We start from the raw sequence: 27500 nt of genomic DNA, 5'->3' as shown, positions 1-27500 counted from the left end.
TTCCGGTCCAGCGCAGAAGATGCGTCAAGACTCGGTCTAGGTTTCGGTCTTTCTCCTTCAGTTTCTTGGTGTGTCTGCTGCTGGTCTTCCTCGCGGGGCCCGTTCCAGCAGATTTGTTTCGAATGAGCTCGAACATGGAACTGAAAAGCAAACGGAATGGTTGTCACCGCTCCGCAACACGGTGTTCGAGGAAAACGGGAGACGGGTCCTTTGAATCCTTCTCGCCTTCCGCACGATTCGCGCCAAGGAACGGCAATTACTCAGAGCAACCGACCAAAATCAAATCACTGTCGAGCCATTAGTGGCCATGGCTGATGGGAAAGCCTGTCGCCCTGTCCTTTGCTGGCTCGATTCAGGTAATCTTAATCAGTTTTTAACTTGATGAAGCATGATCAAAATTAATTTTATGGATTTTATGCTCGCTAACAAGCACTTTGCCCCAACAACGAACGGTCTACAGCATCAGACAGTGCTTCATTCCGTTCTTTCCGTTGCTGTTGTGGTAAGCGGAACCGCGTGTTCAGCTTCTGGAATCATCCGAGCGAACATTACAGCGGTATGCCTTTTTGATAACAGATTTTATTTTTTGGTGCTCTGCCTAGTTAGTTGATAACGAATGGAGGCTGATTTGACAATCCGTTCAGACACAGGTCAGGTTGCAGCAAAATGCGGATGACCACTGATAAGAGTGGATTGATCTTCGGTAGAATGTCTCAGGCGGTTCCATTTCAAATGGCATCAAACATCGTTCTACTCGTAGTCCGCAAAAGGCAAAAGTAACTCAGTTTCATCTTTAACATAAGACTTGAACTGCGGCGCTGTGCGCCATTACAGCACTGCAACATGCACATCGCACCAGACGATGAAGCAATCCCATGAGATTCCAAATCGAGCGTTGTACTACCCCACCACCGTCCGCTTCTGCTTCTTCCAGTGCTGCTGATCCGGAAGATAATAAATGCAAAACACTCAATTATCTTTGTGGCAGCAAAAACATGAACGCGGCCGGAGCGCCCTCTGATAGATCGCAGTTGTTGCGCTCCCAGAGGCCCACGGGCTCTCCTCCCGACCTGGAACGGTCTTTATTCATAAAGACATGATTTATTTGTGGTCGAGATTTTAAGGTTTTCCCTCCGGTTTCCCCCCCAAACCGGGCTCCACAGAAGCTTGGTTCCTGGATTCCTCGACCGACCAAAGAGTGTTGTTGGATTATGCATCGTGAACTGGCGGGTTTGCTCTTCCTGCACTCAATCATTACTTCTGGTTCGACCTGTCCATGTTTCTGCTTTCCACTGTTTGTCTCGAAGGGAAATTTTCCGAATCCGATCGGCGGACTGGTAAGAGACACTCGAGGGAACACTGGAGTTCGCTTCCCATTCCCAAAAAAAAAGGGGAAAATGGATGATATTCATAATGTGGACTGCCAGCAGTACTGCGTCGTCGCCAGCCGTTCGCCATGTTTGCGAACCTTATTTTTGTGACGTGGCTCCACTTTCCTTCGCTTGACCCCTCGAACTTGTCTGGAGTTCCGTTGGAATGTGCACTCCGCACTGGTTCCTGTTGAATTGGTGTCTCTCAAAGCGATGCACTGCCGTTGGTGTCCTTTTTTTCTGCGTTTTCCTTTTCCTGCTCCAAGAATTACATTAATGTTTGCGCCTTGCAGCGTCGTCACCGTTCTGATGGTCTTACGCGAGTTTTTCTTCCTCTTTAATGCCGTTCCCTGTTAACTTTCCAACCACTTCGTTACGCCATGGTCCATTTCCGGCTACAGGATATCGCACTTTCGTGTGCATCCGCTGCAGGCCTTTGCGCCGGTGGCGACACACCGCGAACCAACTGAAATAACAGCCGCCTTTGGCCGGAAATAATCCGATTGTTTTGGCAGCGAGCCTTCGTGGAACCAGCGGCAGTAGCGGCGGCATATTTGCCGTTCTTTCCTTCTTTCGTTTGCAATATTTGGATAATCTTCAGCACAGCCAGCGAGCGCTGGTTCACGAATCCGCAAAAGAAAGCTGGCACCAAGTGAAGACCATAATCGTTGGTATGACAGTTGCAAAGTGCACTTGTCATCGCCCCCGGGGCCCCGCTGGAGAAAACAGAGGACAGAAGTCATCTTCTAGGAGCGCATTTAATTCCACTACAAGGACTCCGGTGCGCACTTGAGGTCACCCAGAAGTTTAGCGGCGAATGGAAGACGTGGACGACGTCAACGAAGAAACCTTTGGAACGTGCTGAAGGGCTCAAAACGGTCGGAATGCATTTTCCGCGTTGGTGACTTGACCAGTGGAGAAGATTCGAGCTTCCAGGCGCACTTCGGCTCTCGTGCTGGCTAACAAAGACCCCGGATTAATTTAAATACAAATTGTTTGAAAATAATGAACACCTCTTCACCATTCTCGTCGGTTCAACGTAATGTCCGTGCCACGTGCCCAAGATGGTGCCAATTCCCGCGATGCGGCTGTGCGCGCTCCAAAGTTTTGTTTCGTCCCTTTGGAAAGTGTTACCGGAACCGGAACGTCGCCCCACCTCCCCCTGTTGCATCGCGTGGACAGTTCAGACCACTGCGCCAGGTTGTCTCCGTGGAGTGCAGCATAACTAGGAGATAAGGATAATGATGAGCATCTTTGGGCGGCTGGCAACGCAGCTGCACCGCGCTTAACAAACTGTGACCGCGCCAAGATGTTACAAGCTTCTTGTTCCCCCGACGGGAAGCCCGGTTGCTGGTAAGAATACGCCAGGGAGTAGCAGGATAAATATTTAATTAAATTTTCCATTTTCTCTGCTTTCCACCTGGCCGGCAGGTGCTGGCAGTGGTGTGGTGTGGCGGTCGGTGAACCAGTCGCCCTGGAGGCAGAGAAGCGAATGATAAACGAGGCGTAAATCAAAGCGATCCGACGAGTGGAGCACAAGCTCCGGAGTGGATTGGCCTCGACACTGACTACCGCCCTTCACTCCGAGGAATCTGTCCTGTGGGAGTGTATGCGGTACCATGGCATCGGCATCTCAGGCCCCGAGCGGAGATGCCGCTTCCGCTACCGCTACCACTACCGCTGTCAGTTTGCCGGAGCGTGTCTGTGTTTTGAACTTCAGCACTCGGTGGTTCGGTGGCTCTTTAAGAAGCTGTGGCTCGGTGGCTCGTTCCTCGGGGTCGCCAGGGGTACTTTTAACGATGTAATGTACCGGAGATAGGCAACATCAAAAGGTTCAGAGGTTCTCGCTGGCAGACCGGCATCAGGCACATGACAGCATCAGCAGCAAGTCGACTACACTGGCTGCTGTTGCTGTTGCTTTACGCAAAAAAGCTCCCCAGGGAAATGCGAGTACGAGAAAAGCAAGCAGCTGGGATGACTGGAGACGAGTTTATCCTTTCGCCCAAGTTTTCATCCTTGAACAGCCGTGCTCTTGATGGACTGCAACTGACAACATGCTGCTGGATGTTATGGTAAAATGTATCGATCCTGCTTTCAATTGCCGATCGAAGAAGCGTCAATGTAGCCGGCCGGTCGGCTGGACGGATAAGGATTTGATCGATACTCAAAGTGTCACGATGAAGACAATCTCGGATGCTCAAGCGATATGGAGCTGGAGCTAGAGTATCTCCTGTGTGTATCAGGATCCACAGGAAACAACAACATTGTATTCCGAGTAGCGCTTCAAGTGATTCAAGCGTAACTAGAACGCAACCAACACTTGTAAACCCGTCAATCCGGCTCCCAGAGTGATTTGAATGTCCTTTTTGGGTGCTGTCGATCGATTGGCCACTGCTGGCAGAGTGTGTTTATTGGTCAGTGGAGTACCAGTTTCGAGTGCGGTTTGAGGCTGACTCATAGTGTGGTCTACCACCGGCACTGTGGCGCACACATTATGTCGATTCGATGGCTAACTCCCGTCCCACTGTGCCCTGTACACCTTCCCTTCCTATTCCTCTTGGTTCTTTTAGGCGATGACAGCCTACCGTTGTTCCCAGTCCCCGATTCGGATGTCGATTCCCGTGCTGGTCAAATTAACCCACCGTGTGGTGCGAGCATTGCCACACGAATGGTGTGTTTGTGGTGGTTTGAAGCACTACAACAACGGTCTGCGGGAACAACACCATCACGAAAAGCTAGCTTTTTCACTCTTGGCCATTGGATGCCGTTAATTAGCATATGAAACACGAAATATCCAGTGTCCCAGGCGCTATACCAGTCGCGGAACCCAAAAAACTCTCAACTCTGGATTCAGCAGTTGCCAACCACTCTTTTTTTTTTTTGCAAACCTAGCTCTTCCCCTCGTATTGTGCACAGGATAGGAACCGAAGCTGCAGGAGGAGGTAGATGAGGTAGTGGCACCGAACCAGACCAGTGGCGACCGAATGGCGTTAACTTTTTGTGGCTTAGAATTAATGCTCGATGCCTCGATTTTGCTCGGCCGGCTTGGGCAACCAGCAGTGGAGTGGCTATTTCTGCTTCAATAAAAACAAAAGTTTCTGTCCACTTCAATGAAATACGCGGTATGCGGTGTGTTTGACGGTCGGCCGCTTTCACCAGACACCGGTGTTCCGATCCGATTCCGACCTCTTTTTTGTGCCCGCTCCGAACGGTAATGTGGTTGAAAACAGGACCAATTGTATTGTGGTGCACACTAATATGTTTGGACGTTTCGCGTCCATCAATCGAACTATGATTGGGTCCACAACCCGATAACAAAACCGGCAATCCGCTTACACGATGCAGAACGCACCCAAAAAGCGCTGTGCTTTACTGCTTTTCATCCCTAAAACAGTGTGGCTGCAGTTCCGTTGTTCCGGCAGGAATCGATGGGATCGGGATTACAATGCTGTGCGAAGCGAGTGAAGCGAGTAACACAAAAAAAAAAGAGAAACACATGCAACATGAACCCCAAAGGGACTGTGTAGGAAGATGCAAAAATAAAAACAGATGAAAGAATGTCGAATGTTTCCCAGTTTCCCAATGGGAACCACACCGTCGGACGCACAATGACGAATCATCAGGCGAGGCTCGAGGCAACTCGCCGGTCGTGCTCGCCGCGTGGCATCTCTCGCATTTCGAAAGCGATTGAGGTCGGATGAAGCTTTCGCTCGAATTCTTCTCATCCTCCGCCCATCGCCCGGACCCGGACTCTCGCTGACCGATTGATCACATTCGGTCGTCTGATGGAATCGAATCCACGGGCCCATGGGTCTCGGGTTGGGTGTGATGTTGGAGCGAGAAATCGCTTTGACGAGGGAGGGAGCCCGATTTCACAAGGCGTGCGTGAACACCCACTTTGTCCATTCCTGTTATTGTGTTGTTCCTGTCCTGTTGTTCCTGTCCTGTTGTTCCTGTTACACTTCGTTTCGATGAGTGTGGAGCAGCAACAATACAAAGCAACACGGCCGGACGAGCATTAACTGTTGCCACGCGCGAGGCATCCCTTTTTGGAGACTAGAATGGCGGCGTGCCACTAGCACGTTTAGGTCGCGCGACCCGTTCGTTTGTTTGAACCCGAATCAAAGTGAATGTGGATCAAACGTTGATCCGACACGCGCAAAGTTTCGTTTGAAGTACGCGCCAGAACCTCGAGAGCTCGAGAACTCCATGTCCGCCGTATGAATGTGGACCAGCAGGTCGCTCTGGTCTCTGGGCACGACACACGGTGTCAGCTAACGGTACATGGGGGGGTTCCGAACGTGAAGAGCACACCAACGGACAACACATCATCTTCTCACATCGCGGACACTCTGGACGTCGTCTTTAGCTCTTTCTCTGTGTTTGTTGCTGATCGTTCGACGCAGTTTGGTGTGATCGAGGGCCCGGTACGCTGGTGTATGCGTGTTGTCACCGTGGCGCCGCGGGAAACTCATACCCGTATACCGGCGCGGAACGCGCACCACCTTCGCGATCTTTGCATTTTGACGCGAGATGAGGACGCGTTCACCTGAAGCTTCACCCCCGTGTGCTCGTGTTGTTGGTTGCGAGGGCTCTCGTTACTAAAGCGCAACGACGAAGGTTGCCACAATTTCACGGCTCCGTGCTATTGATGGTGATGAAGGAGGAGTTCCTGGCCCCCTGGCCCCAACCGGGCGTAATCGTCGTTTGACGCAACTCAGCGCAACGCTCAGCGATTCAGTGTTGCGTTGCAACGACGTTAAATGAATTCTTTCCACGCGAAGAAGCTGCATCGTGTGTTGCCATCGAGTGTTGCTCGCGTTACGTTGCCTTTCTGCAGCAGCTTTGCTGACATCTATCAGAGCAGAAACAGTTAAATGGAAATCATCACGTAACACCGGCAGCAGCACCACCAGCAGCAGCGGCCTTCTTCGACCTTCTCTTGGCACAGGTTGGCTTCCGCGAGTCTTCTCTCGGTCGCGTACCGTGCGGACTAGAAAAGGAACTTTCTCTTTGTTGTGCAAAAATGGATGACGCTTCTTGTGAGAAAGATGCTACCCAGTACTACTGCTTGACTTATTCATTCGACGAAAAAAATACCCCGGTAATGTATCCTGGGCAGTCAATCTGTGCTCGTGGAATGGTGCCTTTATAAAGAAGCTCCATAAAATTAACTCGTCTTTGGAAAGTAGGACATAATTCTGCCACACAAATGGTAAATTTGTTCTAATCCTGTGCTATGCCAGAGCATGTAACTTGAGTAAAGAGTAACTTGACCATGTAAACTCAAGCTGGAATCATTTGAGTACAAGTTTGAGTCTTTTGGAATCTAAATTCTCTACATCCTGATCAGATTTGTAGTGCAACTGCAAGTTAGACTATTGCAAAGGGTGTATCTCTAATCTCTAATCTTTTGATAGCCTATTGTTTGAAAATACAATGCCTCTTAACGATATGAATGTCAGCTTGTTCAATTTTGTTTTGGAAAATGTCTGTATGCTCGAAGCGTTGAAGGAGTGTGTTCGTAGGAATGGAAATTACGATCGGAAGCTGTAGTTTATGGTATTCAAAGTAATCAAATTAATCCCAGGAATCTTAACAAAGTGTTTTGCAGGAATCCTCTGGCTAGCAAAATGTTCTTGTGTTCAATGGTTGGGATCGAAAGTTGAACTGCAAAGATTAGACAAAGTACGATGAATGCTGATGGATGAGGTATTGTACGTGTTCGTGCAATATCGATAGCTGTCAGTCCTAAAGTGCTTCAGGGCAACTTCCAGAGGATGTACTTTTTCGAAATTTTAGTTCATCTTTATTGATACATTTGCCAGGAAATTGTTGATAAGGCTAATCATGAGAAGCTTTGAACGGACAAACAATGGTTTCTCTAATGTAAGGCTATCGGCCAATCGAATATATCATTCCATTAATACATGCAGAAATAGTTAGTCGGCTAGTCCTTTCGTCTATCAACAAAATAAAGCTAAAACGGCTTACAAAAATCCAGTAAAGCTGTGGCACGATTTATCAAGCGGCCAATATAGTCGGAAGGTACTTCACTGATGCCCTACCAATGGTATTGATTAAACGAAAACGATTGATTTGATTGAAACAGTCTTATCGAAAACATTCTGATCAAAACTAACGAGCAAAAAGAAAGGTTAGGCAATGATTTTGAAAAGTGGCTTTGTGGGAAATGGATTTCAATGTGTTTGGTTGTTCAGTTTTGGTTTTTCTCTGTAGAAAAGGTACATATTGTACGTAAGCACATTCATAGAACACCAATTTAATTTCAAGCAATTCTAATCTAACCTCGATCTACTCTACTCGGTCATTATCTTGATTGCAGCAGCACATTGCAAATCATTCTATTTCAATCACGCTGAAAAGCAGAGCTACTGGGCAAGTGCGTTCAGTGAATGCTCATAGCTCTAGCAATTAGCCTATCATCGACTGTGGCGTTTTAGCCCAATCGTTGGCTACCTTCTATTGCGCACTGATCGCTCGCGGGTGGCGAAGGTGATGGCCATGGTCATTTTACAACATACCCCGGGCCACATGCCCACCATCTGCGGGTGCGATCTGTGGTATCTAATTGAATGATAATAGACTGTCGACGACTGGACCGCGTCAGAAGGTTCAGCGCCCAAAAACCCAACCCATCGACAACGGTAACGGAGCACCGGGGCGCACCGGTCGGTCGTGTCAGGGTGGCCGATATGGGACAACCGTTTCGTGCGCAATTAGGTCTCTTCACCAGCGACGTCTACGTTGTCGTCGTCGTCGTTGTGGTCGTTACCGCGATGTGGCAGATGAGGTCAGGTCATTCTATTAATTGACTCATCCAGCCCCACGACCCACGCAAATAGCGGTCTTCGGTCCGAGTCCGGGTCCGGACTAACCCGCTCCGCCCTCTCTCCCACTCCCACTGTCCCATCCATCTATCCATCCAGCTGTCGTTATCTTGTGGCGTCGCTGGATAAAGACTTGCTGAGGGAAGGTGGAGGTGCCACGCTAAATACTCTTCGAGAGGGCGAAAAAAAACAAAAAGCAGAAGGAGGAAAACTTTCCCCAAAAAAAAAGTTCTCTTTTTCATTCGTGGGTAATTTGGAAACGGGACAGAGCGACAGACGGGCAAAGGAAGAAAAAAAGAAGAAGAGAGTACTCCGCCGGTGCTCCGATGGCGTGCGATCCATATTTGTTTTCCCCCGCCCCGTTCCGGCGAACCCGCGGGAACTGCCGGACGGTAAAAGATCTCTCGAATAGAGTAATGAATAAAATATAGCGAGACCCCCTCGCCAGCGAGATACTTTCGGAGTTTTCCTTGATTCATTTCTGCTCTTTTGCCGACCTCTTTCCGACCTCCACCCGGGGGGGGGGGGGGGGGGGGGGGGGTTACGGATTTCGGGATGAAGCTCGAATTGTTTTAAGAGTTTCCTGCCCTCCGGGAAGGGGGGGGGGGTTATTGTTGGTGCGGGATTAGTGTAGGGATAGTGCTTCCGGTCGCTCGCGGTCCGCTAGCGGATGGTTTCCGGCGAGTGTTGATCCGTACTGGACTAGAACTACTTTACGAGTGTATCGTGCACGGTGTGCCCGGGTAATGAATGAGTAGCGGGATGCTGTACGCCAAAGGGGGCAAAAACTAGGATGCCTCATTTAGAATAGATGAGCTACGTGGCGACGGGGGAAAAGGAATGATTGTTCCAGCCCTTTTTTATACACACATCCACTTCTAAATGGCCAACCATTCTTCTCTCTCTCTCTTACGATTGCAATTTGTGATTCGCCAAACACCAATCCCTGGCACGCTCGGTGCCTGAACTGCATGAAAATGGCAAGAAACTAAAGAAACAGAATGACTGGCGACTGCTGCTGGTGCTGGTGCTGGAGTGCTTGTTTAATGTCAGACTAAAACGCATCCTTCTGATCATCGCCATCCATCATTGCCACTTTTCAAGTGAAAAACGGAAAACCCTCGTGTCGTCAATCGGCTTCCCGCCATTCGTGGGCTTCTACGTGGCTGCCCGAAATTGAACATGATAATCTCTCTTTGTGCACGATAACAGACCGCCCAATCGGTTGATTGGCCATCATCAGCACCGCGGATACATCAGTCACTCGTTGGTAGCACCGGAGAGCCGTCAATTTAGAATCTCCTGCTGTCATCTGGCAGCATTCATTCCCGTTTTGGAATTGACATCGATAATGACAACGGCACGTCATAATCCCGGCCCCTTCTCAACAAGTACAAATGGTCGGTGATTGATTGGTCGCTCGTGTCTATGATACTGAATGATGATGATGGATCCACATTCCTGCACCGTCCTGCATCACAGACCGAAAAACGGTGCGTCAAGAACCGGAGAACATGTTTGTAGTGAATAGCTACTAAGCCGTGAAAGTTGTACAAACGCAACGGAGGTCCGAAGCTTTACAAACAAGGCTCATAACAAGCAAAACAAAACCATTTGCCATCTGAGCGAACACCCGGAGAGGTGTTTGCTGCTTTGAGTTGATCTGAGTGGGTGTTGTTGTGCCGTTCACGTTGTTGTTGTTGTTGTTGTAGTGCTCGTTTCCCTTCTTCTTCTTCTTCGTCTTCTACTGGCGCCGGTGATGGCTGTGAAAGTGACGCACCATACACCGCACCTTTCGGAGGTCTGGGTGGTAAGACACAACAACCTTGCATGCGCTCCCACCCCTCGTGGTCGTGGTAACCAAACAAACCGAACACGGGGTGCACGCATAAATATGTAAGAATGTTTGCAATTGTGCAAAATTTCTCGGTCAAATATTTGCTACACCGAGCGGCTGGCCAGCGAAGGTGAGGAAGGTCAGTGGGGCTTTTCAATCTCTGCACACAAGAGCACACAGCCATAGGGAAGTCACAACGCAGCTAGGTCACCGCACAGCTGGACAATCACCCCGTTTGCCTCTCTGGCAGGTGCCAGCCAGCCAGCCAGCCAGCAGGTGGTGCGTTCCTTTTCCGTATCCCGGCCATTCTACGGTGCATGGCCATGGCAACGGCTACGTCAAGGCAAAAGCTCTACTCGAGGAGCACTGGAAAGGGGTCGCCACCTTTGATGTGTACAGAGTAAGACCGGAACGTAGAACAAATTGATGGCAGACTGTGTGGTGGGCAACGGTAAGGCCGTTTGCTGTTCCTCATGCGCCTTTGCGAGTGCTGACGCGGTCGCTCGGGGGTACCCCATAACTAACTCAGTGCGCCCCTGACACACACAGCCGAAAAACAGGACGAGGCAACAAACTACCAAAAAGTCACTCTCGAACCAACCATGCAAACACGGAATGGAATTTAAATATTTGCCCATCACCAACGCCTTAACACACCTTTTGGACGGCGGCAGAACCCGGGGCTGGCCTCGCTGCCTAGGGGCCATACTTTACCATTTCCGTTTCCTTTCTCTGAACAAATCGGGCGCTGGTGTTGGTGACCGATGGGTTCTTCGGTTTCTTACTCCGATGTTCGGTTCGGCAAAAGGGGTTTTCCAATTTACGGGGTGTTAGAACGTGAAGGCCACATAATTGAACCGCATGGACCCGTTTCTGTCTCTGTGTGGTATCATTTGTGTTAATTCAATTTAAAACACTTTCCTTCCGGCAACGATTACCGCAAGGAAACGCAACTCAAGCCCCCCCAAAACAACAAGGAGGCGACCGGGGGTGAGGTTCGGTCATTAGGGGCCAAAACGTATCATAAATTAAATGTTTTCGCAACATAATTGAAGTATCATCATCATCACCATCATCTGATTCTGCTGTCTGTTGTCGGCTGGCTGGCAGCTTCATCCTAGAGTCAAACAGGAGGGTCGCTAGGAGCTGGTGGGGTTTGAAATAGTTTTAATACTATTTGATTACACAAGAGCAGCAGCTCGGCAGCTCGACAGCTCAAGAGAGCGAACGGGTGGAGAAGTTACAGAACGGGGGAGAAGCTTTGAAGCTAATAAATGGGTGCGAAAGGCAAACAACGGTTCCGACTGTGTTCCGTTCAGGATATTCAGAGACCGGAAGAGAGAGAGAGAGAGAGAGAGAGAGAGCAGGAGGCATGCTACAGACACCAGGACACACATCCGGACACGCACATATGACTACTGGCACAAGGAGTGGAGCAACATTGGAGCAGAGTCACTGGTCCTTGTATGTTTGTTTTCTGAAACTAATATTAAGCAAACAACGAGCCACGTCATTGTGCGGTTGGGCGGATGACTGGACTGGATCGAGATGCTGCTGCCGGTGCTGCCGGTGCTGCGGGAATCGAGTTGAGGCCTCGCCTTGGGGGGAGCGTTGAGAATGGCGCCGAGTGTACGCTCGTAATGATTTGATACAATTTCCAAGCAAGACGCCAGTTCCGCAACCACCGAACCGACCGGATGGTTCGACTCTGCCACGTCTGCCGGTTTGCTACAGATCTCCAGGCCCAGGTCCCAGCAATGAGAGCAACCTACCGAGCACTATGCTGCTGCCACTCCTGGTGGTGGCTGAAGCGCCTTCCGCTGACTATGACAGCGGAAGCTGGGAAATAGATAAAATAAATTAATTCATTTCAACTGACGAGAACGAATGGTGGTAGTGGTGGTGGTGGAGCGCTATACATGCATGCGTCTTCCCGACGGAACGATGCCCACAACCGGGCCGGGGCGAGCGCCCCAGCCGCCCAGATCGTGTTTTGCGGTGAGACTTTGAGTGGAGAGACAAATGAATAAATATGCATAGAACACGGAACATGCGGGATCGGCGAACGAAACGAACGAGCCAGAACCTTCCCTTCCCCTTTTGTATCCGTTGGTCCGCTATGCTACAAATATGCTCCACAGCCACAAACCCAAACCCCTCCATGTGTGGTACGGAGCAGGGATCAGAGAGAGAGAGAGAGAGAGAGAGAGAGAGAGAGAAAAAAAAACAAACACGGAAAACGCAAAACATTTCCGACCAAAGAGCGTGACGCGAGGCGGATGTGGAGGAAGCACGGAAACAGGGGACATTCTAATGAAGCGCAAGGACCGCATACGGATCTGCCGTTAGCGAGCGGAATCAGGATGGATCGCATATCAGGTAGAAGCGTATCAGGAGCAATGCGAACGAGCCACACCAGCAAACGGATTGGAACGAGGCGGAGCACTGACGGACGGAACTTGACAGACTCAGACACAGAGTTCCAGCAAAAGTCAATCACCAGGTTATTGATGGCTATTTTTGGCAAACTCATTTACCCCCCTGGCAAGCCGCAATGGTAACGGAACGGGGAAAATGGATTCCTATTTCAATCTTGTAGCGAAACAACGGAAGAAAAATGTCGGTGAGCCGTTCTAGGTTGTTGTTTGTTGCGTGCCTCAGATTCATTCCATGTAAAAGAAGGTTTGGTCTGTCAAGCATGGTACTGCATCAATCAGGATGAGGTTGGTGTATGGTATCGAATGATTTGACTCCTATCAGAATCATATCAAATAAATTTCATCTTCTACTAGCATTTTGAGCAGCGATTGAATTTTTGTTGCGTTTCTTGTGAGCAGATGTAACATCTGCACTTGGCAATATCGGAACCAGAAATTGTTTGAGCACTGGTGTTGAAATAGTCCAACTAAATAAAAAAGCAGTTCCAATGTTATTTGTAAAATGAAACAAGTTTGCTTCATTCAGAATTGGGCATTTTAAAGCGATCTTTACGTATGATTTGATATGATTTTGACATTTTCAGCAATCGATCGATAATTGTAGGGAGCTACGATGTATCTGACCGTACTTTGGAAATCATGCTGCAAAGCAGCTTTACTCGACGTAAGAAAGATAAAAATTGAAACAAACCTTGAAATGGGCTGACGATGAAATGATGCAATGCATAAAAAGAAGAGCCAGCGAGCATGCCAACAGATATTCGGAGAAATTGAATAAATATAACAAGTCGTAGCTGATTCCATTCACAACTGAACATCAACATTCGGGGACAGCTCGTAAAGTAAAAGAGATTATTTTTTTTCAAACAAGTGAAGCCCACTGTGGCAATATTGACCAGGTTCTCATTGGCTGGAAAATACGCCTAAGTGACTTATGACCGAGGAAAAGCGGGGTAATTACTTTTTCGATGAAGTTTACTTTTGAACGACAGAATGGTATGCGCAATTCGTGAAAGAATATTCAAGTTGTTACAACGAGCAGAAACTCTGCGGGGTTATTTTATATTGCAATGATTATCATTTACTTTCGCAGAAGAACGTCTATCGAGCTCGATTTCTTCTAAAACATTCTTTTTAGATTCCGTTTTCATGATTGTGATGGGAAGAATGTAGTCTTTTATATGATTGATGAGGAAATAACTGATCCATTTACTAGAATGGATGCTCCTTAATATTTTTATCTATTTTAGTTTTGGTATTCACGATTTGATAACTTAACCTTTCTTTACATAAGAGTTGGGTACAGTGATGGTAAAAAACTTTAAGAATAAGATTACAAAGCTACCCTCTATCATTCTTATACTGAGATACATACATTCGTTGTCATCATTCAATTTAATTTCCTCAAAAATCTGTAGTGAGCTAGTAATTCATCTAAATAATGATGAAAAGCATGGTTTCTCTAATAATAAATACGTATTTTTGGTATAAATTATGACGATTGACAGTGGCGAACAAGATAGCAAAAATTAAGATAAATAGATAAGATACGTAACCAGATAAGTACACAAACAACAATATAACTACAAAGTTACTGTTTAAAGATATGTTAACAATGATATGATTACAATTAAATTAAGCATTTTTTCTTAATTTTTCCTGATCCTTTTTCATCTAAAAGCTTTAACGTTTTATTATTACTTTTAGAAAATCATAGGTCCTTGTACACTACTATAAAATGATTTTCAATTTTTCTAATAATATACACAATCTTCTTTCACTATTTTAACTCTCATCAATCTGTTTGCTCTAAAGAAACTCTGCCCAAACAACTTGCCCCTCTCGTAGCTGAATCTTCACGGCGGTTTAAACAATTAGAGCAACACAGCTTGAACGTTACTAAATAATTCCGACCACCTTACCCGACCGAGTGACGACAAATGAGAGAGGCGAAGCGTAATTGTTATTTCACGCTCGTTTGACACACATTTTGAGTTAGAATAAAATTTCCAACAAACCACCACTACCTCCACCACCCGCCGTAGAAGAAAGTAATGCCGGCAATAACGGTAATGGCAGTAATGGTTTGCCAGAACGATGCCGGGTGTCCGGACAGTGGTCGCATGATTTGCACTGCAGTGATAATATGCAGAAAATCCGACGTCGTGGAAGCGTGAACAGCAGCACCGGTGGGGGGACCTGCCGAATGCTGGATAGTAAATATTCTCGAGCAAAGAACACCACACCACACGGGCACCGTACCGGCAACAATGTAGTTGATGCTGGCCAAAGTTGTGCCAAACCCAGCCCCCGGGAAGCCCACACGCCGCTGTTGGCTTCCCCTTACTCAGTGGCAGCTCATCTGCATCCGCATGATACTGCTAATGAAGTTCCGCTGCGGGTGTGTGCCACTGCCAAAAATGTGCGCTCCCATCGTGTGGCAGTCCTCCCAGCCCCCCGCCCCTCCCCTTCCTCTCTTGCGTCTCTCGACTCACGACTCACGGTTGAAGTTGCCCTCCAAGCTAGTCACGCTGGTGCCACGCTGTGAATGGTTTGTTAGTCCTTATCTCCCAGGTCGAGCGGCGGCGAACTGGCGAGGTTCGGCAGAGGGGTGAAAAGTTCTCTTTGATGTGGGTTCCTGTGTTGCGTTGGATACCGTGCCACTCCTTGTCATACTGTGTCCCTCGCCCCTCGCACCATAGGCAGCAGCCGGTTTGATGGACTTTTGCAGCAAGCGAACAGAGAGAGATAGAGAGGACTCCTCTTCTCTGAACTGGACAGAATTCCGGTGGTGGAGGAGTTTTCATAATTTTTCTTCCGGTACGACAAGAGTCCTAGACCCTCGCTTCCCCCCGTCTTCCTCTTTCCCGGGTCTTTTCCGGTCTCTACTCGAATCCATCATTTTGTCAGTTCGTTTGGTTTGCGGTTCTGTTTCGACGCGTTTTTTTTGTCGAGAATGTAGCGCAGGGTTCGCATGTTGTGTGGCTCATCAAACCCATCAGCAAATGTGCAACAATTTAGCAGCAGAAGCAGCAGCAGCGCCACGATTCTACTGTATCCATTGGAATCTGAGCGCACATGAGCAACGAAATGAAGTAAATTTCTGGATTCTCCTCGAAAAAAACCTCGTACGACAACAATTCGACCAGCATCGAGGCGAAATCAACACGAACATCGTCGTCGTCGTCGTCGACTGCAGTGCTGTGTCAGCTGTCACAATGTGTCAGAAAGTTGCTCGTTGCTCTTTCGCTCTCCACGAACGGACGCTTACGTTCCCCAATCAATCCCCAATCAGCGAGTGGGCGGGCAAGTGGGCGCAGTTGGCGCAAAAACGCGAACCAAACCGTCATCGCCCGACGGCCAGGGGATGGGGTTGATCGGACGGCATGAAAATTAAGCGCCCCTTTTTTGGAGATCCCGTCGGTCGAGGGATCTGAAGAAGTGCCTTGGACAATTTTTGGGCCAGAGTGGAGGGTGGCATGGAAAAGGTCGCTGAAAAGTTTTCTTTGTCGTGACTGACTTTGATTGAAGAACGTCTGGCGTTGAATGGGTATGGGTGGTTGTTGAACATTTAATCTGACTGACTTCTTCAAGAGCACGACATGCGATACTCGCCTAGAAGATTTATTCCTATCAGATGGATTATTGACAGCGGTCGATATAGAGATTGCATTATATTTGTATGATATGCTGCATTTAATATTAATGCTGTGTATAAGTTCGATATCGATCTTACATTTTTGGGGTCTTGAAATCTTTTTTGTGCCTGTAACAAAGGGTAGTCTTTTGTGTTCTTGTGTTGTGTTCTTGTCTAATACCATCGGTAATGTGTCACGTCATGTCAACACTCGTAAATTTAAAAAAAAAAGGATAAAAAAGAGTCGCTGAGCATGAACCCCACAATGATATAAAACACATAATCAAACGATGATTTACCAGACTATCTCAAGAAGTTTATTAACCAATTGTGGCTTTAAGTCTTGTTATTGTTGAAACAAAATTACCTTTTAAAAGATGATAAAAGATGAAAATGGAAGGAAAAGTATAAGTTTTCCAATAATATTTGTAGAAAAATAGCAAAAGCTCTCGAGAAACACGAATCCATTCAAGTGTCTATTCTGTTTAACCTCATTCGATCTTTTAATACCTGTTGATACAAATCTGCAAACATAAATTGGACAACACATCACATCAGATCTTCATAATCTCACTCCTCAACAAGCACATCGCACTTGCTGTTGATATTCACTCGATTGAGATAACGTACTTCTGACTTACACAAAGCATCTCTCCATCTTTCATTCTTCTTGCAGATACAAAAGGCGATGAGCTCTTCAACCAACAGGCACTACTTTCATTCCAGACCAGGCACCTTTGAAGCAGTGTGCGGACCGTAGTGAAGCTGAACCCGCCCGCTGAACGACTCCCGGCCCGGGGCAGGTCTCTGGATCAACGAGTGTTAATAAGTGATAATCCGGCCGATTGCAGCCGTAGATAGGATTTAGTGTGCAACCGGGACGGGCCACTCGTGAGCCCGTGCGACTGTGGCTGTTGTCTGTTAGGTGAACTACGAGGGAAACTTCTCCCCTGGTGCAGTAGAGAGCGACGACGAGTTCAGTTCGTACCTTTGTGTGCGCGTTCGCGGTAAGTAGCCAACCCTTCTCAATTCATCAACTGCAACCACTACGATAACGACAACAACAACGACAACAACGGCAACGATGACGACAAAAGTGCACTCTAATTGCATCGCACCTCGTGATCGGTGCGTGAGTGGTTATCACCAGTTGTCTGTGCTCTGCGCTCTGAACCCTGCAATACCCTTTGACGATGGACGTTGGCGTTCATTTTCCCAAAATACTACGCGAATGCCAATACTGGACAAACAGACACCAAGGTGTATGACGACTTTGGCTGCCGCTAAGTGCTAACCCATTAGATCAATCCCGTTCGATCGTCACTTTGCTGGCGACGGCGTTATGATGATGATGACGATGATGATGCGTCTACACAATTGACAAACTGACGTCGCCATTCGTTGGCACTAGAGGGTTTCCGTGGCCAATCCACCGCGCTACCGGCTGGTTCGGATGATAGAGCACTCAATTCTATCCACGCGCTTGTGTTGCTCGCAAATCAACCGATAACGCGCCTTAGACGCGGCGAGCAACAACTACCGGCAATGATAGTGACCCAGTGGCCCACGTTATCAGCCAAGGCCAATGGCGTGCGGCGTCTGGGCCGCTGGCACATTGCTGCTTGCTGTCAGTTCCGTGACGCGTTCCTGGCCGGCAGGATGCAGGTGGACATTGGGCAGTTCTTTGCCGAGCACGACATCGTGCCGGTGCTGATCGATCGGGCCCCGTTGGTGTTCGCGAAGGTTGTGTACCGGGCGAAGAAGCTGGTGGACGCAGGGAAGGAGCTACAACCGGTGGAGGTACGGGAGGAACCGAAGGTGGAATGGTGTGCCGATCCGACCGCCCTCTACACACTCATCATGCTCGATCCGGACTCACCGAGCCGGATGGAACCGTGGAACCGTGAGTTCGCCCACTGGCTCGTCGGCAACATTCCGGGCCGGCACGTCGAACAGGGCGAAACGATGTTCCAGTACATTCCGGTGTTTCCGCGAGCCGGCAGTGGATGCCATCGGTACATCTTTCTTATCTTCCGTCAGCAATGCTGGAACGATTATGCGGCGGTGCCGCGCGTCTCGAGCAAGTATGATCGCGTCGTCGATGTCCTTGTCTTCGCCCTGATTGTTTCACGTTTTATTCTCTCTCTCTTTCTGTGTGTGCTTGTGTGTTTTGTTATTGTTTTTTCTTTGTGTGTTTCCTCCTGCCGTCTGGAAGGAACCGCACACCGAGGATACGGTTCAGCACACGGGATTTCGCGTATCGCTACAGCTTGGGCAGTCCAGTGGCCGGCAATTTTTTCATCGCACAGTACGATGACTACGTGCCGGTGCTACTGTCCCACTATCCGGATTCGAATGACTTCTGACAGTCCCCCATCTGGCCAACCATCTGGAACCACGAGCTGTTCGCCGTTGACCACGGTCGCAATCAATTATTGGCGCATCAAACAACTCAACCTCTCTCGCGCTCTCGCACGGATTCCTTCGGTCCTGCTCTGGCATCAGCTTCTGGCTGCGAGCTTCGCTTGCTGTGATCGAACTCCACGATAGAGCGGAGCGGTGATCTCGAGCAACTCATCATCGAAAACAACTTCATTGAGGCGCAGCAATGAGTGGGACCTTGGGCGTAATGCGGATGACCTAGACCACCGGCCTGCCGTTGCTGGTGTAATTGTAACGACAGTGGCCACGGCCAGTGATGGTCGGTAACTGCGTACCCGTGCACTCGTGGCCACCGGTGATGAAACATTAAAACCCGTTAAACCTTTAATCCTCGTGCCCGAATAAATATTGACCGTAGCCGATCCGATTCGCTCACGCGCTCGCTCTCCGGCTTCGCAATTCTGGGCCCACGCTGTTTCAATATTTATCTCCGTTCCTCTCCACCCTTCTGATTCATCCAGCACCATCGCGTCGGCCAACGCGATGATGATGATCGACGGAAACGATGACGGAGACGTGCGTTTGACGTTGCAGAAGAGAATGGAGACGAGTGGATGGATTGGAGCTTTGTGGCCAGCTAGTTCACCAACCGATGCGTGTGTTTTGTGCGAATTCAATTGTTAATTTTGTGCTCATCGGACCCACCGAGGGTGAAGTGGCGTTTCATGTTGCTGTCCGAGTGCGCACCCGGAATGCAATTTTAATCCAACTCCCTCCCCCGGGACAGCCCGGACATCCCGGATCATGGTGCGCTTCTGCACTCCTGCTGCCTATTGCACTCCCGCGGTTCTCGGTGCGTGAGGATGTAAAAATCGTTGATTCAATTACTCTAGTGACTCATGATTGCACTCGGTTGCTCGCGCTGGCCAACCCTGCATCAACACTGGCCTTCCTTCTCCTCCCGCTCCGCCATCAGTGGCCTTGTAGAGTGGCGTTATTACCCAGATTACATGTTTACTTACTGGCCTTCCGCCACACGCGCTCTCTCTCTCTCTCTCTCTCTCTCTCTCACTCGCCGTCCCGTGTTTGTTGTTCAGCGTAAAGGGCGCGATGAGAACACTGATTCTAGCCCCCGGGAGGAGAGGCGACAGGACGCTGTCGCTGCCAAACAGGGCGCCCAATTACCTTTCGGTTTGGAGCAAAGGCAGCCACGGACCGCGAACCGATTCAATCTAATCTAACGCAACAGTAGCACTGCCTGGTGCCCCATCGCATCACAGACTCACTCACAATGCGTCCACCTTTGATCCAAATATTGCTGCTCCCGGTCCACGCTCAGTACCAGTAGCAGCAGCATTACCTCTACTACTACTACTACTACACCACATGCACGCGTGTGTATGGAATGATTTGCATAATATGATTTAGTCCTGCCGCTTCACAATGGAGTTGTTGGAGAGCAGCAGCAGCAGCAGCAGCATCAGTACAGCCGGAACATGGAACACCATGGAACGGTGGCACGGATTGCACGTTTTTCATTTGGCCAAGTTGTTTTATTTTTTGCTACCCATCACTAGAGACGCCACCAGCAGCAGCAGCAGCAGCAGACGAAAAACGTTGGTCGCCCAAAAAAAAAATCGTTGCAAAACCAACCAACAGAGAGAAAAATGGCGGCACAGAAAGGGAAAAGAAGTAGTTCGCGGATGGTTTTTTTTTGTAGTTGCAAATTTTCAATTGGCATCCTTTTTTGGCGTGGGTCTTGTAATGGTTCGGAATGTAGTAAAATTATTAAAATGTTAATCTGTCCCTGTTAGCCACGTCCGTGAAGGGGAGTGGTTTTGGGGGGACCCTGTGTCCTACCGGGAGGACGGTTTCCAGTGTACCAGCGTACCCAATACGCCAGCCACCGTGGAGCCCAATGTCCTGTTGTCCTTTGTCATGATTCGCTTTCCTCTTCTCTCTCTCTCTCTCTCCACTCTGTGTTTCGGATAGAAAATGAAACAAAGACGCGAAAAAACACATTCGCCATCTCACAGGATGCTCACAGGAACCACGGATAGACCGTGACCGGCCCCTGTGGGGTAATATGGGCGGATGAATCTCCATCTGCATCACTTGGTGGAAAGAGTTTTATCCGGTTTTTAGGTGCAGTCTGCCCGTTTTTCCGGAGCAGAAACCAGATTACAAGCTTAGCATCCGCGATGGTAGTTGACTGTGTGCCCCGGAATGGATCGCGAAACGCGGCCACGTCCCTTCCAAAAACAACGGTTGGCTGTTTATGGACCCGAACAGGTTGACTCTCACCTTGGCACGTTAAACGTTGCGCTACGCGATTAATTTCAATGATGTTTTCCTTCGCCTTGGACACGATTCATTAGCTCGCTCCATAGAACCATTGTGGCTTGTGCTTCCTGTTATTTTTTTTCTAGAAAATAATTTTCCGAAAAATTTCCCTTCGCCAATGAACCGCGTGCACGCGTGTCTGGCAGCAGACCGCTCACGGGCGAACGAACCATCGGTGCGAATAAACAGAGTAAACATCGCCATCAACACAATTATTAGCGTCACAATAGATGGGAAAGAGAGAGAGAGAGGAGACATGGAAAAAGGAAAGCGAAAATGAGTGGGAAAATGAAGGAAAAAAAACATGCGCCCGTCCGCTGGAAACATAGGACAATCGTGTTCGCGTTAATACTTTTCTCACCTGAGCCGGCTGGCTGGCTGGCTGGCTGGCGTGTGTTTGTTCATTATAATGATTTTGCATATGTTGGACATGGCGGACATGGTCGGGAGATAATCCTGCCAGGAGGGTATCCTGCTGTCCGATACCGAGCTCACGCGAACCAAGCTCACCAACGGAACGGAACGGGAACCGGATCATGGCGATGACAAACAAAATTTGAATTTCAAGAAAATGGTAACCACCACCAATGGTTTGCATACTAAATGCCTGGTGCCGGACCGGTGTGTGGATTTGCGTGAGTTTTAATTTGGATTTTTTCAACAGACGGCCAGTTGTGTTGGCCGTGAGTCCGTCTGTTTGTTCAACTGATCCTGATGGTGCCACGCTGGACCTGCCTACGGTTGGATCGTGTTTGTAAGATATGTTTGCGCGATGTGATTGAGATTTATCAACGTAACGCGTGTCAGAGAGCTGGCATCATAGGAATTCTGACGGACGTTGAGGATGCCAAGGGAAACGAGTGAACCAAAGGTATGCAATCGACACAACACTAGCGAACATTTTCTATTCAACATATGTTTCTAGTTATTGGGTGAAATTCTCTTGTATTACAGCTGTAAACATTCTTGGGATAAAGGACCTGGTAATGAAAATACCTCAGTTGAATAGCTTATTAATTATCTTGCTGAGCGCATTTGATTGACCTCTCTGCTAGAATGTTTCTCTCGTGTTTTTACAATTAATAGCAGTCGATGGGAATTTAATCCATTTGTCTTCGTTAAGAATCCTTTGTCCTTTAATGTTAGATATTAAAATTAATTTTATTACTGAATATTAGTGAACGGCCACTATACGTCTACTTGACCCTTAGATCAATATCTGATGCTATCCTGGCTAGATTATCATCGATTCCCGAATATATTTGCATTTTTCGTAATATTGTTGTCGATTGTAACCCCTTTAGTGCCTGAAATTGACTCAATGCGAGCAATAGTAAATTAATAACCTAGCAAATAAACTTATGGATTCCTATTTATAAAGTTGTTCGACTTCGGATAACACGTTGAAGGATATTAACAAACAATCGACGCACAATTCTGTCTAGTGCATTGTAATTTAAGACATTTCATGCTTTATCAAGCAATTAAAAAGTGTATGAAACCATAAACACTCAATAGAAAGATGCTAAATGTACCATTTTCAAACGTGATACGCTATACACCAACGCGCTACCTGTTCCTAACCGTCCGGATTCACCATTCCCCACCGTATACTCCATGAACGTAAAGTGAATCGTGAACGAAGAACCGCCACAAAACCAGCCGCCAAGCCGCCCAACTCGGCGGCCAACTAACGGCCACCGCACTTCCAGTGAAGCAAATTTTGTAAACAAACCATTCTCCGTCGCCGTTACGATGGGGTGCGCCTGCGCCACCAAACCATCGCTGGTGCCCCTTTGCAACAGCCAACTGTGACGCGACGGTTTCGTATCATCATTGAACTCCGTCCCTCCGTGTGCGCTTTGGTGTGGATGCCGAACCGAAAGGGGAGAAGATGCTGTCCCGCGACCAAAGCAACCGTCGGTCGGCAGTACACGTCGGGATTTTCAATGAACTGGTCGTTCGGCTGACTCGGGGATTGACATTTGGCCACGTTCGCGCTCGCGCTAGGGTGCTCGTCGTGGTTCGTTCGTCGTGTTCAGTGTGTGTGCTACGAGTCCTTTCGTTAGAGAGTGGGAAGTTGGGTACATTGTTGGTGGTCCGCCTCCCTTTTTTCCGTATCTTCTGCCAAACTGCCGCCCGTTGTCTACGGTGGTGCGTCTGTCTGTCTGCCTGTCTGTTGGTCTGTTTATTCACGTCGACTGGTCAGTTCATTTAACCGTTATCAGTGAATGGAGATCTCTGGGGTGGTCTAGCAGCAATAGCAGGCACTGTGGTGTGCGTAGTGTGCAAGGAAGAAACCTTAACGGAAGGTGAAAACTGTGTTATCTTGGTCACTTCCAATCCACCGCTAATCACTGTCGTCTGTTGGCCATTCTTTACTGTTTTTAACGGTGGCCAAAAGCCTACTTCGATGTAGTGTGGTGGATACGAAACTCCAGGCCTACTCCAACGCGAAGGTTTAGACCGTGACCTCACAGATACCGCACGAGCGTCGAGTAAGTGATTTAGCTACGGTCCTCAGTGCTCTGTGTTTTCATCTTCTCATCCGGGATCCGGTAATGAATGAAGGTGCGTTGTTTGCACTTGTGTGTTGGTGTGTGGCCGACGTGTGAATCGTGAAATGGAGGCGCCTAGCCGCTCTCGCTTCGATTCGTTTTCGATGCACCTGAATACCACCGGCGACTGAAAGTGAAGTGCATCGGTGTGTATGTGTGTACGTGTGTCTGTGTGTGTCTGTGTGCATCAATGCAGCTTTCGTGGCTCGGTGCGGCTCTGAGCTTGTGTACCGTCAAGCTTGCCACTCAACCCGGTAACAGGTTAATGTTTTGAAAATGTCGAAAGCAGCAGCAGCCGCAAATTAATTGTTCCAAGGATTACGCAGGATTCAAAGGAAGAGGCACTCTCATCTGCAACTGGTGTGCCCGTGATACACCATCTCGCCTGTGTTTTTCTCGTGAAACCATTAAAAAGGTAAAAGCATGTTCCGGTGAAAACGCTGCGTTTAAGGCTTCCTCGGTAGGCTTCGCGCTAACATCGGGGATGATCCTCGAACAACAAATAAAACGAACTCATTGATCGTACCCCGTACTGGGCGTGTAATTGGTTGCGGTTTTTTTGCGAATGAAATGAAAACAAAAAAGCGAAATGAACCAAGTTTTCACTCGGCCACTATCAAGCTCGTTCGCTGGCTTTCACTGCGAGTTTTTTTCTCATCTGGTTGGACAAAAGAAAAACTTCCTCAGCGAGCGGTGATGGCTGGCCAGTTGGCCGGCTGGCATATTAAAGCAAAAGCTTTCCCATCCGCCCGCGAGCTGGGGGGGGGGGGGCTCACTAATGAATGGAAACGAAGTAAACAAGAACTCGTTATTAAATTTTTACAGTTCATAATTAATTATTTTGATGATTACCAGGCCACCGTGCGCTCCTCTTCGGTGACCACATCCGTCCAATGTGCACAGTTTGTATGGCGGGTTGGAGATGCTGTTCTCCTTTCTCTCCCGCCCCTTTTATGTACTTCATCCATGCTTGCTAATCTCTGTTGGTGCTGCTCTCGGTCTGTATGTTCCAGCGCAGTGTTCCAGAGAGAGGTTTTCTTCTCGTGCTTTTAACGCGTTCATTGGTTGTTTGTTTGGTTTGAGCTCTTCCCTTAACCTGCCCCCTTTCGGTGTGCAAACAGTCCGGATCGGGCCGTGCCAGACCGTGCCAGGCAGGGCAAATTATGCTCGCAATCCATAATTAGACTTTGACCGGTGAAAGTAATTATGTCCGGTTTGTGGCGCGTGCTTCCGACCGGGCAACCCGGACAAAGTCGAAATGTTTCTCTCTCTTTCGTTTGTGTCCGCCTGATTCATTGCTTGCTCGCTCGCTCTTTCGATCGATCCCAGTGCTGCACAACCGGTCCGGATGGCTCCTTCCGGTTCTTTAACGGAAAACACTTTTCCACACCGCGCTACTCTTCGTTCTCCCGTAATAGTGCGTCGTGATGAGGCAGATTTGCAAATCGAATTTCATCCATCCGCAATGCCAGCTTTACTTGCTGTTTATTGGGCACAACTCTAAAGGTCTTTAAGGATTTGTTCCTCAGGGGCAATGTGCAGATAATGCATTCGTATGCAGCCGGCAATCGGACCTGTCACAAGCCTCTGCTCCTGATGGCGACAGATTTCTCATTAACCGTTGAATCAATTCATTATTTTGTTTTTCCGCTAATCCCCTTTCCACGGACGGTGTGGTCAGCTTTCGCTCCCTGTCGTCGTCGTCCTTCTTGTGGTGCTACGATCATTAATCATTCAAAGACCGGGCTCACATTAATTAATGATTGTTCAAGAGGTGTGACGTGACGATGCCCCCCCCCCCCCCACACCGTCGTGAGGTTCGTCTTACAACTGATATAGACACGCTACTAATGCTGGATGTTAACTTTGCTTGTAATTTGAATTTCATTGGAAAATTTCGCAACACAGAGCGGGCAGCCTTCCTTTTCTTATCGCTTTCCCATCTTGCGACCCGAAGCAAACCAAAAACCTCGACCTTCGATGATAAATGACGTTTGATGGCGACGAGCGGCGCTGCTTGCGATGCTTGCTTCCAAAAATCCGAAACAAGATGCTGCATATTTGTTTGCACAAACTCTTCTTCCACTGAATAGCAAATGAAGCCGTGGCGGTATAGTAGTAGTAGCAGCAACAGTAGCGAGGAGTAGATTGAAGGGAGCGTCACGATGCCAGTTCTACCTTTTCCCCTTTCCCGATGGTGACCTGATCGTTTCATCACAAGAAAGGGGACGGGAAAATCCGTTTATTCGGGCCGCCTTTGTTCTCGAATTGAAATTTATCTTTAATCGATCCAATTAGAGGCAACGGTGACGCGTGGTAGTGTTGGTGAGCTTGCCTCGGCACTACTTTTGCTTAATTCCTTCGTTTAGCCCAGGACTCCTGGGCCATTGTCCTGGCTTCTGGGGTGTTGTGACGTTTTGTGTCCCCCACAACGCAGCAGCAGCAACAGCAGTCACGGAATTGAGAACGATATTTATTGCTCCGGTATTAAAACACGACGCGCCAGAGGAACTGAGAACCGCTGGACCTGCCTTCAAGGACCCTCAAGGACCACCTTCCTCTTTGCTGCCCGCTGGAAACGGTCAATCAAACGGAAAAACTCCCCTACCCCGAATTCCCCCTGGACAAAATGGGGGTGGCCCCAAGGCAATGCGCGAGGTGAGCTCCATCCTGATGTCACTCCCTGCCTCAACTTTCCATTGACACGCTCGACCGTGCACGATCGTCGTCGTCGTCGTCGTCCAACTGTCACAGAAGGAGCAGCCTCAAAAGAACGTGCAGGAGGAGGGGGCGATTTTTTTCATCCTTCCCCCCCCCCCCCCCTCAACCACCCTTTTTGGTGGGGCTTCTTAGGAGTAGAGGAGCTTCCGGAAAGCGTTAGCAGCGGGCAGCTTCGAGGGGCAAAAGTTTGCTTCCTCTCTCTCTCTCTCTCTCTCTTCCCACTGTTGGCCGTTTTCTAATGAAATATTTGCCATGATTTATCATCGTCCGTGCCACTTCATTGCCCGTGCCACCACCATGTGCCATTGTCGAGCGAGAGGGACGGACGGAGGGCGATTGCGCGCGCTACACACGGCGATACCGGGATACCGTTTCCGTTTCCTTTGATAATGATTTTCCTCGCAGTCTGTGGGGGGGTTCGCGCTAGTGCCATTCATTTACGGTGCTATGTGTTGTCCCAGAACCTGACAAGAACGGAGGTGGGGGGGTTGTGGCTCTTTTCGGTTTGTTTTTGGTTGGAATGTCATTCTCCACGAACAGTTTTTCCACTTTTCCAACATACACCTCGAGCCTACAACTCATATCCCCAAGCGGACTAACACCGGTGGTCACGGATTACATTATTACACTTCTTGAAGTCCACGCGCTGCCGACGCGCTGATTAGATTGGATTAAACGTATCGACGGACCGACGGGAGTGGACCGAAAAGGGCAGAACAGACCACATGCGTGCCCATTGGAATGCTAGCACGGTGCGAACGATTTTCCTCTCCATCAATCCATGTCTCTCTCTCTCTTTGTGGTGTGAGTGTCAGGCCTACATTCGCTGTAGGATCTCTTGGGGCATGAAGCAAACTTTTATTTCGTCGAAAATTTCATTTCCCGAACCAACAGACCGGCTCACAACCTGCCAAAGCAATAAGTAGCCACCGGGGACAGGCCCCAAAACAAATTGAGTGACGGTAGCGAGGCAGCACCAGAACTTGGGGCCTTTTGTTTCCCCGCACGTCAACCATTGTGCGTGTCCTGTCTAGGGCGAGTGAGCGACAGACAAGAACTACCATCACCATCGCCGCCATCGCCGCCACCACCATCACCACGTCCCAGGACGCCAGGGAGTAAACTCTCGCTTCGCATCGCCTCGCAATAAGGTGGTAATTTTGTGTAGAGAGAATATTCTCAGCGGAATTATAAATGGATTTCCGGGTGTTTGTTTTCCAGCACGGCCGGGGAAGATTTTCCCTCAGCTCGCACTCCGCTCTGGTAATGCTGGTCCGGAATGTAATAAAGCAGACCGCTGGCCGCTGTCATGGTGATGGGGGTTCGGGTTGCGGAATTGCGCTGTGACGGACACTTGCGGCAA

General features: G+C 48.8%; 2 protein-coding genes across 4 annotated transcripts in view; both read left to right on the top strand.

The window, feature by feature from the left end:
• Positions 1 to 27500, top strand: part of LOC126581429 (cadherin-87A) — a 126033-nt gene that overhangs the window by 8929 nt on the left and 89604 nt on the right. For 2 of the 3 annotated variants that reach the window (XM_050245084.1, XM_050245082.1), the window contains exon 2: positions 16860 to 17140. The gene's annotated coding sequence lies outside the window, so the exon portion shown is untranslated. Of the gene's footprint in view, positions 1 to 16859; positions 17141 to 22840; positions 23832 to 27500 lie in introns of those variants that run through there. The other variant, XM_050245083.1, reaches the window with a different exon arrangement.
• Positions 17733 to 18942, top strand: LOC126581430 (protein D2-like). The gene is made up of 2 exons (XM_050245086.1): positions 17733 to 18217; positions 18349 to 18942. Exons 1-2 carry the CDS (start codon positions 17793 to 17795, stop codon positions 18497 to 18499), a joined length of 576 nt encoding a protein of 191 aa, XP_050101043.1. The 5' UTR covers positions 17733 to 17792; the 3' UTR covers positions 18500 to 18942.

The sequence above is a fragment of the Anopheles aquasalis genome, chromosome 2 (assembly GCF_943734665.1).
Source record: "Anopheles aquasalis chromosome 2, idAnoAquaMG_Q_19, whole genome shotgun sequence".
In the NCBI taxonomy this organism is placed as follows: Eukaryota; Metazoa; Arthropoda; class Insecta; order Diptera; family Culicidae; genus Anopheles; species Anopheles aquasalis.
This window is presented reverse-complemented; position numbering and strand designations above follow the sequence as displayed.

What these genes read in the sequence shown, in the direction of transcription:
- LOC126581430 (XM_050245086.1), top strand. Translation starts at nt 17,793, where the DNA reads ATGCAGGTGGACATTGGGCAGTTCTTTGCCGAGCACGACATCGTGCCG. An exon ending in GTGCCGCGCGTCTCGAGCAA is followed by an intron (nt 18,218 to 18,348) that starts GTATGATCGCGT and finishes GCCGTCTGGAAG; the next exon opens with GAACCGCACACCGAGGATAC.